A 16,701-nucleotide genomic window follows, 5' to 3' on the forward strand; every position below is an offset into this window, starting at 1 on the left:
GGAGGGGGATTGAGGATGTTGGGAAAGGTGTGTGTGAGCAGCAGAGGCCACTTGCTGGAGAGAGTAGCACAGTATTGGGGTTCCCTCCTCTTCCTTCCTCCAGAAGGTTCCCTTGCAGAGGATCAGTCTCCTTTCCATTGCAACGCTTGACCGGGAGCAGATGTTCCCTGAGTGTGGGCATGAGCCTGTGCCATGTGCAGCCCAGCTATGTGTTTAATGACCCCAGCCTCCTTCGTGGTGGCTTGTGGTGGGAAGGTGTAGTAAGACAGGCCTGCGCAGGAACCTTGTGAGAAGGAGCGAGAGGTTCATGTGTGACAGTATCATGCGGCTGAGGGTTCCAGACCCATGTGTACAGGCTGTTGTGCAAGCCCAGGCCAAAAAGGCCCAGTGAGGAGTGTGCAGCCCCACACAGCCTCCCACCTGCCCCCCACGTGTAGATAGGGAAAGTGATGGAACTCGCCTGACATGCCTTCCTGGGTATAGTCCAAGCCCTGGAAGACATCTTGTGGGGGGGGAGGAGGACCAACAACAGGTGATGACCTCCTGGCTGGTGGGCATGGTGTCCTGGCTAGCCTGCTCCTCCCCCACAACTCTGGCCTTGTGAAGGCTGACATCGGGTGTGTCCTGGCCAGGGTCGATGACAATGGGATAGGGGGAGGTGACCGGACCCCCTCCCTGGATGGCATTCAGCTGCTCAAAGAAGTGGCAGGTGTGCAGTGCCACTCCCTGAGCGGGAACGTTGCTCCCTGGCCTTAATGCAGGACTGCCAGAGCATCTTGATTTTCATTCGGACCTGGTTCCGGGTCCTGCTGTGCCCTTTGTCCACTAGGCTGGTGGCCATCTGGCCGTAGAACCTTGGCCTTGCGCCTCTTGGTGTGTAGATCCTGGATGTTGGTCGCCTTCCCCCAGACCTCGATGAGATCCAGGAGCTCCAAACCAGTCCAGGCCAGTGTTCTCTTTCACCCCCCAGGCATCAGAGGGTGCTTCAGGTGTGCTGGCAGCTGAGGGGGCACAGAGGAGCACTGGGGTCAGACATGGGGTGCTGTGTGGTATGGGGCTAGCAGGGCTCGCTTGATGCCACAAGCCCTTTTCCTTTTGCCTGCAGCTTTATAGTCTGCAGGAGAACAGGAACAGTGGAGTTGTCAGAAGTGCGGCCAGAGTGGCCAAAAGTGCAGCTGCGCGCGGCCTCTGGAGGCCAATTATTTCAAAATAGTAGCAGCTGAATGTCCACTCTAGTGCTACTTCAAAATAACCATTTTGAAATGAGCGTTATTCCTCATGACAAGCAGCAGTTATTATTTCAAAATAACAGGCCCATTATGTCCAAATAATGCCTCGGTGGTGTGGACACTTCGCTTGTTATTTCGAAGTAAGGGGATTTATTTCGAAACAACTCCCTAGGGTAGACCAGGGCAAACTGAGCTCGGTGAATTGTGTTTGGTTGAGCATATTTGCCCAAAAGGCATTCAAAGTCTTGTATTGAAGACATCAAAAAATAAAGACTCCACTACTTCCTCTGATTCTTTGTTCCAATGGTAATCACCCCGTTTAATAAAAAAAAAGTGATTCATTTCTAATTTTAATCTGTCTACCTTTCCTTCCTGCCATTGGTTCTTGGTATGCTTGCCCAAAAGTTAAAGGGCCCTTTAGCAAATGATTTTTCCCCCTTCCAGGAAGGTTCATATTCAGGCAATGGGGACATTGGCAGGGGAGTATCAATAAGTATTTTCCTAAGTAAGGATCTAGTGATTTAGGCTTGTATTATTTGAGTATTAATTACAAATAATGGGCAAAGAACCGGTCCAGATCCAATTAGAAATGGAAGCCAAATGCTGAACTCTCTTAATACTGGCAAAACTCTCATTAATTCCAGTAGTTTTGCATAAGTAATGGCTAAGACCTGAATCCTCAGAGTGATTTAGGTGCCTAGTTCCTATTGAAAGTGATCTCCTGTTTCCTCAAAGTCAGCAAACTCTGGCTAGTTCACACCAAAAACTGGGGAGAGGGTGCCGAATGTTGCATCGGGTATATTCTCTCCCATTGAAATCTATGGGAGTTAGCTCCCTAAATGCCTTTGAATCTCTGGGCCTAAAGATTGGCCAGAACCAAAACCATAGATCTAAATGTTCCCAGGTTTTAGACAAGTTTTGACTTAGATCCACTTTTTGCTGCTGGGAGCCATTTCTAATCGGACCCAGGCATGGACAGGCCTGCTGACATGGTGTGGGGGGAAAGGGGAGAAGACTGCCCAGGGTCTGACAATTCAAAAGGGGCTGGAGTTCCCCAAGGCCATTCAATCTCCACCAGAGTGCTGCAGTCTGTGGAGCACTGAGGGCTCGCTGCCCATAGCCCCACCTTTCTGCCCAAGGCTCCGCCCCTTCCAAGAGCATGGAGCCACCCCTCCCCCTCCCCCATCCAACACACTCACTTTGTGCAGGGGTCCAGAGAGGCTGTCAGCTCCTCTGGCTATGGGTGAACCTCAGGGTGTCTGTTTCAGTTGAGAAGCCAGAAGGCGATGGAGGCTGCCTGGCTGAGACCGAAGTATCTCACGCAAAGGTGGTCTCGGGCCAGACCAAAGAGTTTGTGGGGGCCCAAGGCAGTAACCTGTGGCTGGCTGCACCATGCAGATGGCCAGTGAGTGAGCAGTGAGTCAGCAGCCGGATGGGCGGCCACTGGGCAGTGCAGAGCCCTGAAGGCGCGGGGCCCAAGGCACCCACCTTGTTCGCCTTCCGGCAACAGCCCCAAAGGAGCTTCTGGTTGTAGAGCTCATCAGTGTCAGAGCCAAGACTGCGTGTTGGAACTGTAGAGTTGCCTGGAAAAGAAATAGAAACAAGGAGAAGCTAACTGACCCTTGTGTGTCAGACTGGAGGTGTAACTTGGAGGCTCACTCTGATTTTATTTCCCTCCTGCTTTGACCTTCTGCGCCTCTCCCATTTTAAGCTGGTGATTACCCTACCTGGTTGACCCCATGGTTCACTGCACAGCACAGACGGAGAGAAAATAAAAAGGAGAGATGTCCAGGCTGCTGGAGCAATGGGGCAAAGGTGCCAGGTCTCAACGATTCTTACGAGTATGTGCTGCCAAAAAACACCCAAATATTTGGTCTCATTGAAATCAATGGAAATTGTACCATAGATTTCAGTGGGATCAGAATTTGGCCTGTTGACTCCCACAGGAAACATGTGTAGACAGGGGTGAGTACTCAGTCTAAGTTTCATCCTCAACATTACAGCCCTTGTGAGTTGTTTGAGCACTGGACGAGGTTAGGCGGTGTGGGGGTAGAGATCTTCAGCCATCTGACTTCTCTCTTTTCTCCACTCCTACAGCCTGTAAACAGCCAAAGCAATTTCAGCTCCAAATACTGAACCCAGAAATCCCAAAGAAGTTGCTAGAAACTAGTTAACGTGTCATTTCCCCTAGAAACAGGGACACAGCTCTGGCAGCAGCATTTCTGCCAAGGTGCCTGCGGTAATAACAAAATAATCTCTGAAGATTTTGAGCTTTCCGAGATCCAAATGAATAGTAAAAGCAAAAGCTTTTTTCTCACAAAAACCTTTCTCCTCCCCATAAGCAGCCACCAAACTTCTGGATGGGTCTACACTATGGGAGAAAGTCCACATAAGATATCATAGAATCATAGAATACTAGGACTGGAAGGGACCTCGAGAGGTCAACGAGTCCAGTCCCCTACCCCCATGGCAGGACCAAATACTGTCTAGACCATCCCTGATAGACATTTATCTAACCTATTCTTAAATATCTCCACAGATGGAGATTCCACGACCTCCCTGGGCAATTTATTCCAGTGTTTACCCTGACAGTTAGGAACTTTTTCCTAATGTCCAGCCTAAACCTCCCTTGCTGCAGTTTAAGCCCATTGCTTCTTGTTCTATCCTCAGAAGCCAAGATGAACAAGTTTTCTCCCTCCTCCTTATGACACCCTCTTAGATACCTGAAAACGGCTATCATGTCCCCCCTCAGTCTTCTCTTTTCTAAACTAAACAAACCCAATTCTTTCAGCCTTCCCTCATAGGTCATGTTCTCTAGACCTTTAGTCATTCTTGTTGCTCTTCTCTGGGCCTTCTCCAATTTCTCCACATCTTTCTTGAAATGCGGTGCCCAAAACTGGAGACAATACTCAAATTGAGGCCTAACCAGCGCAGAGTAGAGTGGAAGAATGACTTTTCGTGTCTTGCTCACAACACACCTGTTAATGCATCCTAGAATCATGTTTGCTTTTTTTGCAATAACATCGCATTGTTGGCTCATATTTAGCTTGTGGTCTACTATAACCCCTAGATCCCTTTCTGCCGTACTCCTTCCTAGACCGTCGCTTCCCATTCTGTATGTGTGAAACTGATTGTTCCTTCCTAAGTGGAACACTTTGCATTTGTCCTTATTCAACTTCATCCTGTTTACCTCAGACCATTTCTCCAATTTGTCCAGATCATTTTGAATTATGACCCTATCCTCCAGAGCAGTCGTAACCCCTCCCAGCTTGGTATCTTCTGCAAACGTAATAAGCGTACTTTCTATGCCAATATCTAAATCGTTGATGAAGATATTGAACAGAGCCGGTCCCAAAACAGACCCCAGCGGAACCCCACTTGTTATGCCTTTCCAGCAGGATTGTGAACCATTAATAACTACTCTCTCAGTACAGTTAACCAGCCAGTTATGCACCCACCTTATAGTAGCTCCATCTAAATTGTATTTGCCTAATTTATTGATAAGAATATCATGCGAGACCGTATCAAACGCCTTATGAAGATTAGGTATACCACATCCACCGCTTCTCCCTTATCCACAAGACTCGTTATCCTATCAAAGAAAGCTATCAGATTGGTTTGACATGATTTATTCTTTACAAATCCATTATGGCTGTTCCCTATCACCTTGCCACCTTCCAAGTGTTTACAGATGATTTCCTTAATTACTTGCTCCATTATCTTCTCTGACACAGAAGTTAAACTAACTGGTCTGTAGTTTCCTCAGTTGTTCTTATTTCCCTTTTTATAAATGGGCACTATATTTGCCCTTTTCCAGTCTTCTGGAATCTCTCCCGTCTCCCATGATTTTCCAAAGATGATAGCTAGAGGCTCAGATATGCAACCCCAGCTACGAGAACAGCGTAGACAGAGTCGGTGTGCCTTAGTCAAACTTATGCAGCATCCCCACTGTTGGAGATCAACTGGAGAAACTCTCCTGTCAACTTCCCTTACTCCTCATGACCCGGTGGAGTACCAGGCACACCATTAGCAGCTGATTTAGTGGGTTCTTACAAAACCACTAAATTAAACCCTGGGAGTCTGATTTCTGCAGTGTAGATCTTGGGGTAAGTGAAGAGAAGCCCTTAGAGGAACCAGCTTGGGACACTGGGCCCAGCAGCCTCCACATGGGAAACAACTGCAGCAGCCAGGAGAAATTTGCCTCTTTCTCAACCCTTAAGCTATGTCTACACTGGCAGGTTCTTGCGCAAGAATGGCTACACTGTATGTCTACACTGGCAGGTTCTTGCGCAAGAATGGCTACACTGTATGTCTACACTAGCGGGTTCATGCCCGCCCACTCTTGCACAAGAAGATTTACAGTACAGGGCTTCTTGCTCTCTTCTAACAAGTGTAAGCCCTCTTGCACAAGAGCTTTCTTGCACCAGAGAGCATCCACACTTCCACAGATGCTCTTGTGCAAAAGCACATAGCAGTGTGGATGTGTTCTTGTGCAAAAGTTCTTGCACAAGAACCCTTGCACAAGATGTTCTTGCACAAGAACCCGCCAGTGTAGACATAGCCTTAGAGAGCACGGCTTATTGGTGGAGTGTTCCACTATAGAGCCCCTGCCTATGCAGTAAACGGGGCCAACTCCCTCTTACACTTTTATCTAAAATCTTCGCTGAGATGGTCATGCTATTTGTTAATGCTTCTCCTATGTTTATACAGCACATTGTACATTGCATGCCGAAGGGTCCCAAAGCACTTTGCAAAAGGTGGGCCCAAGCCAGCATCTCTCATACAACCTCTGCTGAAATAGGTGAGTCTCTGGATGAAAGGAATGCAGGATCAGCATCACACCCACCCACCTGGATAGCAATTGGTCTGGATGAACCATGGGTCTGCTCCAGTGTGGCAATGTATACGTTTTGGCTGGAGGCACTCGTCACATTGTAACACTCCTAATAGTCTTAGACACTAGTACTCAACAACATTTCAAGGGCAGTTTCTCTGACAGCAGCAACCTCACCTGCTGCTTGAGACTGTGCTGTTAACACTGCAACCCCAGGGAATGTCCCACTCTCCTCCTCAGGCAGAGTATTGACATGCTGCTTTTCACCCTGGGCTTGCCACGATTTAAACCTCTGCTATTGATTAGCAGACTCAGTTCATCCATACTGAAGCCACAGGGTGTGATTACAGCAGGAGCTGACATACCTGAGCTAGCTATAATTTTAGCTGGCTCAGGTATCTACCAACTAGGAAAGCTGTGGCATCAGAGTGGGCTCTACAAACCTGCCCAGGACCTCATAGTCAGCCTGTCCTGAAGTCCATGCTGCTGCAGTTGTCCTGGTCTGGAACCCACATTACCACCCTACCGATTTCTACTGCTGGTCACCGCCTTGGTTGCCTCTGCATCATATAACTTAGGGAAGGGAAGATAAAGCAATCAAGGTGATCAGAACAATGGGGAAAATCATGTCACCATCAACTTTTCCATGTCCCAGAAAGTACTGTAACATTTCAATCAAGGCTGAAGTGAGCTCAATAGCTGTGGCTGACAGCCCAGGACATGCCCTCTTTCCCCTTGGGATGAGAAGGGAAGCTGGTATCTCCCATATAAAAGGAGCAGTAGATGCTACATGGCAGCCCCACTATAGGTCGCCCCAGTATACATCCGTTCTGCACTAAAGCCATTGACACTTGTAGGAACTGATGTGTTATAAGTTCCCCCATTCCCCACTCTTAAGTCACACACACAAAAAACAATTTGAGCAAATGGAAGTCAGACACTGGAAAAAAAAACTCCATGCTTTAAGTTGTTTTGCTATAAGTCCAAGTTTTTTGGAACGTATCTTGGCTAGGATGGCCTGTACAGCAGTTCAGTATCAGCCACCAGCATTTTGATCACTGAGATTTTCATTTTACATGGGACTTTTGCAGTGCTACTTATTTTCTCCCACGATCCACGCCCCCATATTTTTGCCATACCTATCATTATTCCTTCTCCATTGTCCCCTTTTTTCCCCCTGCCTCTCAAGAGATTCTCCTCAAGATGACTGTGGGGCATTAAGAATTTGAAAATGGCACTTCAGTGCTTCCTCTCTAGCTTTATCCCAGTTTGAAAGTTTACCAAGGACCAATGAGTGTTCACCAGGATGAGGGAGCTGAGATCCCTATGGTAGCAGTCCCCCAAAGCTCATCAGTGATTCAGTCACAAAACATGGTAGCTATCCATTAAGATCTTTTGTTCACGAATTTTATTTTTATAAACCAAAACAAACTATGAAGCCACATTAGTAGTGATTTGCAGGGTTCCTATAATGAGGCCCTGGCTTTCAGGAGTGTGTCGTACCCAAACTCCAGATGATAGCAATGGATGCTGTAGCTCTTCAAAGGCTAGTCTGCCCTACACAGAAGATCAACGCTGCCACAGTCAATCTTCCAGGGTTCAAATGAGCAGGTCTAGTGAAGACCCGCTAATTTGAACTGAGAGGGTGCTCCCATTGGCACCAGTAGTCATGTTCTACACAAGGAATCAGGGAAGTCAACTGGAATGTTTGCTCCTGTCAACCTCCCACTGTGTGGATAGTGCAAAAACATGATTTAAGATAAGCTGACTCCAGCTACGTAATTAATGTAGCTGAAGCTGTGTAGCTCAAGTTGACTTTCCTCTTGAGTATAGACCGGGCCCAATAGCTTTGAAAACCAGGTTCCTATCAGAAGTCGCAGGTTGAGCTCTCAAAACACTATTAACTGAAATCAGTAGCCTCTTTTCATTTTGGGGCCCCCTGATCCTGAAAACACTTATGCACATATTTAACCAGAAGCAAGAGAGTAAATTCATGTGAGCAAAGCAAAGTACCTGAGTGTTTGCCAGTCTGGTGCCTTAAGACATTAATCACTTTATGACAGAGCATGTCTTTTATGTTTGTACAAGACCTTGCCAATGCTCAGTTCTGATTGGGTTCTCTGACTGTTACTGTGAAACAGACAATAACATTATGTGAAACCAGGGAAAGATGTTCTTTCATCTCTCTGGGCAAAAGTCAAAATTTACCAAATTCACTTTTATATGCACATCAGCCTGCTCCCAACAGACATCGACATCTCTTTGCAATGGTGGCCATTGTCCTATACAACATGAAGTGCTGTTCTGCTAAACCCAACACTTCCTCTTCTAATCTTATCATTTTTGGTCACATTTATTACCTAATTATTCACCATCCTGGCTATTATTTGTAAATACTGTGCCAACTGAGAAGAAAAAAGGTACTGATTAGCTAACCAAGCGAATCTCACCATGTCATCCTAAATCCTGTTCTTTAAGAAGCATATGAATGCTCTTAGTACGGCATGAGAAAAGAAAGCAGCATATCAAGGACTCATTATGTCACTGCTCAATGCTTTAGCATTAGGTATAGCAATGGCCTTTGGAAAACAAAAGTGACGATGTAATAGATTCCTTAAAGGGTGTCAAAACTGCAGTGGATGCAGAGTGCTGAAACGTGAAAACTGTTGAAAGTACAGATAACAGTATTCATTCTGGTTTATTTCACATTTAATCTGTAAACGTTTTTATTTAATAAAAATCTGCTATAGCAACTTTGTTGACTTTTGATTTTTAAAGGTAAAGGAAAGCTTTCTCTCCCCCTCCCCACCCCCTACCCCATGACGTCACCTCTCAAGGATTCAGCTCTGAAAACTTATGTGGATGTAAACATTGGTGTCCAACTCCCATAATTCACCATGGGACCTTTGGAGTTAATTACAAAGTAAAAGACAAGAACAAAAGGAATATAAGCACTCTTGGAAATAAAAGATCTCATTCTCCTTCAAGCCTGTTACTTTACACTTGACAGTTGCTGATTGTCTAGTCAAATACTGCTTACACTGGAGTGATTTAAACAAATGTTTCGTTTTCTACATCTTTTCTGTGACCTGTCAGTATTTAAACCAAGCTGTTATAACATTAAAAGGGTTCCCCACAATTTATTATGAATGGCAGTTTATCCTTTTTAATATTCTTCAGGATGTTTTCTCCCTGCACAAGAATGTTAGATTTGTTGTTTTATAATAGATACGTCTGAAAAATGGCATTGTAATATTAACTCTCTCTTTCTTATTATAATACTATTTACACATTTTTAAAAGTATATTTACATTATAAAATATAGGAGAAACTATATACAAGTTTCTCCTGCTTTAAAGGTTTTTCCTGTATAAGAGTCACATAAAAAAAATGGATAGTTCACCAGCTTCCACTGAAGATGAACATAGAAAATTAAAATCTTAAATCTAATCAGGTAACTCAAAAAGGCAGAATTGCTTTTGTGCATGAAACCTGGTTTCTTGTGCAGGAAACCCAGAAGGAATTAAAATGTCAAAAATCAATACAAATCTGATAACATGATATATGTAACCTTGATATTTACTTTAAAATGTTATCTATTTACAATCAGGGGTGGGAAAATCAAGTTAGCATTGAACACATGTTACGAGATAGTACTTTATATTAACCCTTCAAAAACTTGGTTGTTTTTGAGCATCACACTACAAGCAAAATGAGCTAATTGTTCTCACTCTTTTGGATAATTTCTGATTTCACTGTGAAACTGTTAAGTCTTTTTTTTTTTCAGTTAGTGTTGCTGAAAAGGCAACACGCCTCTTTCACTACTAATAGCACAAAAAGAAAACAGAATCAGGTATGAAAAATATCCTCCAATATAGTCAGGTCTTACAAGATTTATAGCCAAAAATCCAACAACACATTGGAAATCTTGGTAATACTATCAAACTGTAGGGTTGATGAAATGGCTCCAATTGTTTTTATACTTCAAGTTGACAAGACTATTTAAAGCATTCTTAGTTTCAAAGCTGACAGCCTTACAAAAATTAAGATAGATCTCAGGGCTGTATTTTTACAATGCATTTAAAAATTAATGACATTCAAAAATCAAAAAAGTGAAAATATTCAGGCCCAGATGAGCTATTTTGGGATGTGTAATTAACTTTAAAGAGTCAAGCTTATAAGTCATGAACCCATCTAAAGCCAAGGCAAGCCAGAACAGATCCATTTGCAAGCAAACCCAAAGATTGAGGCTGTTTGGCTTGCTTGCTTTCTTAATGTTGCTTGGTGTTTAATAGTTTCATCTCAGTTTTTAAAGGGGGTACCACCTGCATGTCAGAGGAAACTAGTCACTTGCAAATCCAGCCCATGGGAACTGTGCATCATCCTCACACGGTGGGGTCTTTAATCACCAGTCATGCTGACACAGAAGGGTCGTTCGTCAAACAATCCGTTTCCTGTCTATCCTACAGAGGATCTTTTTGAAGGCCCTTCTGAAGTCATGGTTGAAGATAGTGTAGATGACAGGGTTCAAGGAGCTGTTGCAGTAACCAAACCAGAAGAAGAATTTGAAGAGGGTTTCAGGCACAGAGCAGCTCTTGCAGACAGCAGTGAGTGTGTAGGTGAAGAAAAAGGGGAACCAGCATATGACAAAGACCCCAATGACCACCGCCAGCACAAAGGTAAAGCGTTTCTCCCGGTTCTGCCTGCCCCTCCACCGGGATGCTTTGGCATTCCTCTCCTCCTCCACCGTTCTGGGCAAGCTGTCCCCAGGCTTGATCTGGCTCAGCTTGGTCTTGCCCTTGCATCTCTGTGGCCTCCCCTGCTTCCTGCACTGGTGGTTCTCGTGGTGCTCAGAGGAGGAAGTCTCTTCCATGTCTATGCCATTGAGCTCTCCCCCCTGCCCTCCTTCCCCTCCTCCTCCCTCTGTCACCTTCTCCCCATTGAGCTTTGCCGCTGCTGGCAGCTCCTCCTTGTCTGCCAAGCCATTTTGTCTCTTACTAGGGTGTTCTCCTCTCTTGTTGGGGGGCACCCGTGTTCTCCTCTTGGCAATCTGATAGATACGTACGTAGACCAGGATCATGATGAGGCAGGGGGCGAAGAAGGAGCCGATGCAGGAGGAAATGATATACCACTTCTCATCATTGATCTCACACACAAGCACCTTCTGGTTGGCCTTTTGTCCGTTCTTCTTCTCGATGGAAATAAGGGGCGGAAATGAAATGACAGCCGAGATGACCCAAACAATGAAGATAATGCACTTGATGCGGCGTGGCGTGCGCTTGAGGTTGTACTCAATGGCCTGGGTGATGGACCAGTAGCGGTCCAGACTGATGGCACACAAGTGCACGATGGAGGAGGTGCAAAACAGCACGTCCAAGGCCAGGTAGATCTCACACCAGACCTTCCCAAAGTACCAGTAGCCCATCACCTCATTGGCCAATGAAAAGGGGATGACCAGTGTGGCCACCAGGATGTCGGCTGAGGCCAGGGAAACCAAAAAAAGGTTCTGGGGTGCCTTGAGTGCTCGGCTTGTGAAGATGGCAATAATGACCAGCACGTTGCCAAAGATGGTGAAGAGCATGAGTAGCCCCGCCAGGCTGATGAGGGTCAGAGTAGTGTGGAGAGGGTAAGGGGTGCCTCCCCTCGGCCCAGAGTCACTCTCATTCAGGCTCCTATTGCTACCCGGAGGTGGGTAGCCCTCCTCTTCCAGCTGGTGCTGGTATTCCATGGAAGAGAAGAAGTGTCCCCTCTCCGTGAACGGATTCTCCAAGTTAAACATCAAACCAAGCTCCCTGGTAGGAGTCAATAGAGAAACTCAGCGCAGGCTACACCTGCCAGCGGAGCTAGCTTAATTCAATAAGCAACAGCAGCCTCCAGGCCCATGACTTCTGTTTACTAGAGCAACCCAAGTAGCAGCGGGAAGGGCAGCGTCTCTGTCCTTTGTTTTGTTCGGGTCTTTTATAAGCAACAAACAGCTGACCCTCCCTGCCCGTCGAAGTCTACTTAATTTCCAGCCGGCTGGGGGCGGGAGACAGATGCTTTTCCCCTACGCCCAAAGCAGGTTCTCACGGTTGGGAAGAGTTCTTAGTGACTGTTCAAATCAACTGCATCAGCCAGAGGCTCGGAAATAAAGTTCATCTTACCTGTGCAGCGCGGGCAGGCGCGGTAGGGTCTGACATGTTACTCCAGGGGTCCAGCTAAGGGGGAGGGAGATGGATTGTCCAGGTGGGAGCGATTGGCTGGATCTTCTCCCTCCCAGTGTCTAGCAGGAAAGAAAATCAAATGCAATCCAACGAGGGTGCTGGATCTGCACAGCTCCTTTCCGATGTCCCAGGACAGCTCTCCGCTGAACCCCCGGGGTTCTGGCTGGGGTCCCTGTCTCTCTCCCCGGCTGCAGGCGACTCGGAGCAAGAGTTTCCCCCTGGCCGCTGCCGCCTGCGGGAGCCGGTGCAATTCGGAGCCGCGCTCAACTGGAGCTCGAGTGTGCAAGAGTCTGGAGCCGCGTCTACCGCCGCCGCCGCTCTGCCTTCCTTGCAGCGGACTCGCTTTATAGCCCCAGGATCAATCCAGTGCTGCTGAGCAGCCAGCGTCAGCCCCACGTGGGAAACTACCCTCCTCGCGCGTACACACACCCCTCCCTGGTCACCATTCACACTCCCACACTCCCCTTCCTGGTCACCATTCACACACACACACACACACACACACACCTCGGTCACCATTCTCTCTCACACACACACACACTTCCCTCACTAGTCACCATTCACACACACCTCCTTGGTCACCATTCTCTCTCTCTCTCTCTCTCTCACACACACACACTTCCTTCACTAGTCACCATTCACACCCCCCCACACACACACACCCCACGGTCACCATTCTCTCTCGCTCTCTCTCTCTCACAGACAGACACACACACTTCCCTTCCTGGTCACCATTCACATGCACACTCCTCCTTGGTCACCATTCACATACACATGCACAAACACGTTCTCCTTCCTGGTCACCACACATACACACCTTGGTTATTCTCTATACACACACACGCCTCCTTGGTCACCTCTCTCTCTCTCATACACGCACACACACGTCCTGGGTCACCATTAATACATACACCAACCTCCCTGGTCACCATTCCACACACACAAACACACATGCTTGTCCAAGGTCAGCATTTACACAGCCCTCTCTGGTCACCATTCCACACACACATTCCTGGTCACCATTCACACATACACCCACCCCTGGTCATCAGTTTCATACATACCCCTCCTTGGCCACCAATTTTTCACCTACTCTGTTCCCTTGTCACCATTCACACAAAACACTCCTCTCTTTACCATTCACACCCCTCCTCCATCACCATTCGTGCACAACACATACATCTCTCCTTGGTCATCCAGCCCTGATCACCATTCACACTCTTCCCAAGTCGGTTGTCACCATTCACAAACACACATGCATGTCCCTGGTCACTAGTCACACACACATCCCTTGTCGCCATTCACAGACACACGTGTCCCTGGTCATCATTCACAACCCCCAACATGCACCCATCCCTGGTCACCATTCTCACGCACCCATTCCCTGGTCACTGCTCAGCCCCCCCTTGTCACAAGTCTCTCTCTCTCTCTCTCTCTCTCTCTCTCTCTCACACACACACACACACACACAGGTTACCGTTTACAGACACACCCACTCCTCTGATTCCCATTCACACACAGCCCCGTGGTCATTACTCACACCCTTTCTTGTGTACACACACACACACACACAGTCTCTCGCTCTCTCTCTCTCTCTCACACATACACTCTCTCTCTCTCTCTCTCTCTCACACACACACACACACACCGCTCCCTGACACACCCCACAGCCCCGCCTCTCGCTCCAGACACCTTGTGCCCCCGTGCCCCTCCTCCGGCCCGTCCCTCCTCCCTGAGACCGCCAGCTGCTGCCTGAGGACGCCCCGTGTCCCGAGGCCAGCCCCGCGGGGACAGACGCTAGGCGGGGCAGGGCGCGCCTCTGCAAACTGGCTTTTGGGGGGTCACCACCGGCGGGGAGGGCGGGTAAGCGGGGAGGCGCCAGACGGTTGTTTATCGTGCGCGGGAGAGAGCGCTGAGTGGGGGTAGTTAGAATTGTCTGGGTGTGTGTACGCGCGCGAGAGAGCGCTGGGTGGGGGTAGTTAGAATTGTCTGGGTGTGTGTACGCGCGGGCGAGAGCGCTGGGCGGGGGTAGTTAGAATTGTCTGGGTGTGTGTACGCGCGGGCGAGAGCGCTGGGCGGGGGTAGTTAGAATTGTCTGGGTGTGTGTACGCGCGGGCGAGAGCGCTGGGCGGGGGTAGTTAGAATTATCTGGGTGTGTGTACGCGCGGGCGAGAGCGCTGGGCGGGGGTAGTTAGAATTGTCTGGGTGTGTGTACGCGCGGGCGAGAGAGCGCTGGGTGGGGGTAGTTAGAATTGTCTGGGTGTGTGTGCGCGCGCGGGAGAGCGCTGGGTGGGGGTAGTTAGAATTGTCTGGGTGTGTGTACGCGCGGGCGAGAGAGCGCTGGATGGGGGTAGTTAGAATTGTCTGGGTGTGTGTGCGCGCGAGAGAGAGCGCTGGGTGGGGGTAGTTAGAATTGTCTGGGTGTGTGTACGCGCGCGAGAGAGCGCTGGGTGGGGGTAGTTAGAATTGTCTGGGTGTGTGTACGCGCGCGAGAGAGCGCTGGGTGGGGGTAGTTAGAATTGTCTGGGTGTGTGTGCGCGCGGGCGAGAGCGCTGGGTGGGGGTAGTTAGAATTGTCTGGGGGTGTGTGCGCGCGGGCGAGAGCGCTGGGCGGGGGTAGTTAGAATTGTCTGGGTGTATGTACGCGCGCGCTTTGTTGAAGCGTTTTTCGTCGTGTGTGTGTGTGTGAGGGGGGAGGGCGAGCGCTGGGTGGGCTGGTCAATGCCTTTGGGGTGGGGGCCTACTAGGAATTGTTGATCGTGGGGAAGGGGGCGGGAGGGAGGGGCTGTGATCCTGTATGTTTGGGGAGGAGGAAAGGATGGTACTTGTCTCGGTGTGCCAGGAGAGTGTTGCTTATTTGTGTGGCTGGAGCGTGGGAGATGTTGCTCTTCGGTGAGGGTGGGACGGTGTTGCTCTCCTGTGTGGGGAAGAGGAGGGGTTGCTCAATTGTTTATGTTGGGGGAGTTGCTATCATATGTGTGTCAGGATTGTGTTACTTTCTTGTGTGTGACAAAGGTGGGTTGTACTCCTGTGTGTGTGTTGACCATCTCTCTGGGGGGGGAGAGGGGCTGCAGCACAAGGGTACTGAACCGTTTTTTATAGGGGGGGTGCTGAGAGCCCTTGAGCCAAACCGGAAACCACAGTGGCATCCCCACAGGCTTAGTTCTAGGACCTGTGCAGCAGCAGCAGCAGCAGCAGCAACCAAAGTTGTTCTGCCCTCCCAGCATTGAGTAGCACTTGCCTCCACTGGCCCAGTGCAGCACTTTCCCAAGGAGCTCATCACTGCTCTGGCAGATGTTTCACCCAAGGACCCCCCCCCCCCCCCAACTCAGTGCAAATGCCACCACCACTCTAAAAAAAAACTGGATATAGCTAACAGCTGGAGAACACCCAGGGGTTCCTAGAGCTGCCTTCTGGCTGTGTCTGCTACCACCCCTTTCCATGCTGGAATTTTGCCAGGTCAGCCTAGTGTGCCCATCTCAGCTGTTTGATTTAGCAGACATGCTGTAGGTCCTGCTGTGAAAGCAGCCTTTGCAAGGGTGAGAGGAGGAGGTGCAATCAATAGCATTTCTCAGGTGCTGCCTGGTGGCACTAAATGAACTCAGACTCCAAGGGACAGCACACCAGGCGTGAGAAGCTGCTGTGTACTAACCTGTTCCCAGGGAGATTGTGGAGGGAGAGAATTTGATGATGGAGTGTGTGATCTGTGCAGTGATGAGTGGGTGTGTTTGGCTAATAATTATATTTAGATTGCAAACTGTTCAGGGCAGGGATTGTGTCCATCTATACAGCAGCTGGGAGGTGTAATTCCCAGCTCAGGTACACTGTATACACAAGCCTGCTCTGCTTGAGTTAGTGCCTGAAAACAGCAGTGTGCTCACAGCAGCATGGATCAGGACTTGGGCTGAGCACCAAGTATAATCTCCCCTGTGGTTACCAACTAGGGGGCTAGCCCACACCACTGCCTTTGTCACCAGTGCTCGAGCAAGGCAAGCAGATGACATCCAGTGATGGGAATTGCACCTTCCAGACTGCTGTAGTGTAGACATACCTGTCCTTACTTTGAAGTTTAACAGTGCTCCAGGTGGGGCCTTTCAGTGGTAATGTAATACAAATAATTACTAACAATAAACATTGTTTTCATAGATGCTGGAACTAAGAGTGCAGGAAGGGGGGATGCTGCCATGCCCCCCTGGCTTGTAGTGATTTTCATTATATACAGTTTGATTCAACGGCTCTCAGCACACCCACTATGCATGTTGTTCCAGTGCTCCTGATTGTTTCCGTGGGTTCTTCTCAACAGGTTTAATTAACGAGGTACATGGAACCAAAGGATGGAAAGATTCATAGTAAGCTCCATCCTTTTGTTTAACCCCACAAAGTTTGCTTGTGGGGAGGGGATCAGGAGGAAGTAAGAAGTGAGATAGCTGGAAACC

General features: G+C 48.4%; 1 protein-coding gene across 1 annotated transcript; it reads right to left on the reverse strand.

Moving 5' to 3' along the window:
* Positions 1-9,020: 9,020 nt before the first annotated feature.
* Positions 9,021-12,213, reverse strand: ADRA2A (adrenoceptor alpha 2A). Its single transcript, XM_006135000.5, has one exon. It carries the CDS (start codon positions 11,840-11,842, stop codon positions 10,502-10,504), a length of 1,341 nt encoding a protein of 446 aa, XP_006135062.2. The 5' UTR covers positions 11,843-12,213; the 3' UTR covers positions 9,021-10,501.
* Between the last annotated feature and the right edge of the window lie 4,488 nt (positions 12,214-16,701).

Source organism: Pelodiscus sinensis, chromosome 8 (genome assembly GCF_052426305.1).
Source record: "Pelodiscus sinensis isolate ZL-2025 chromosome 8, ASM5242630v1, whole genome shotgun sequence".
In the NCBI taxonomy this organism is placed as follows: domain Eukaryota; kingdom Metazoa; phylum Chordata; order Testudines; family Trionychidae; genus Pelodiscus; species Pelodiscus sinensis.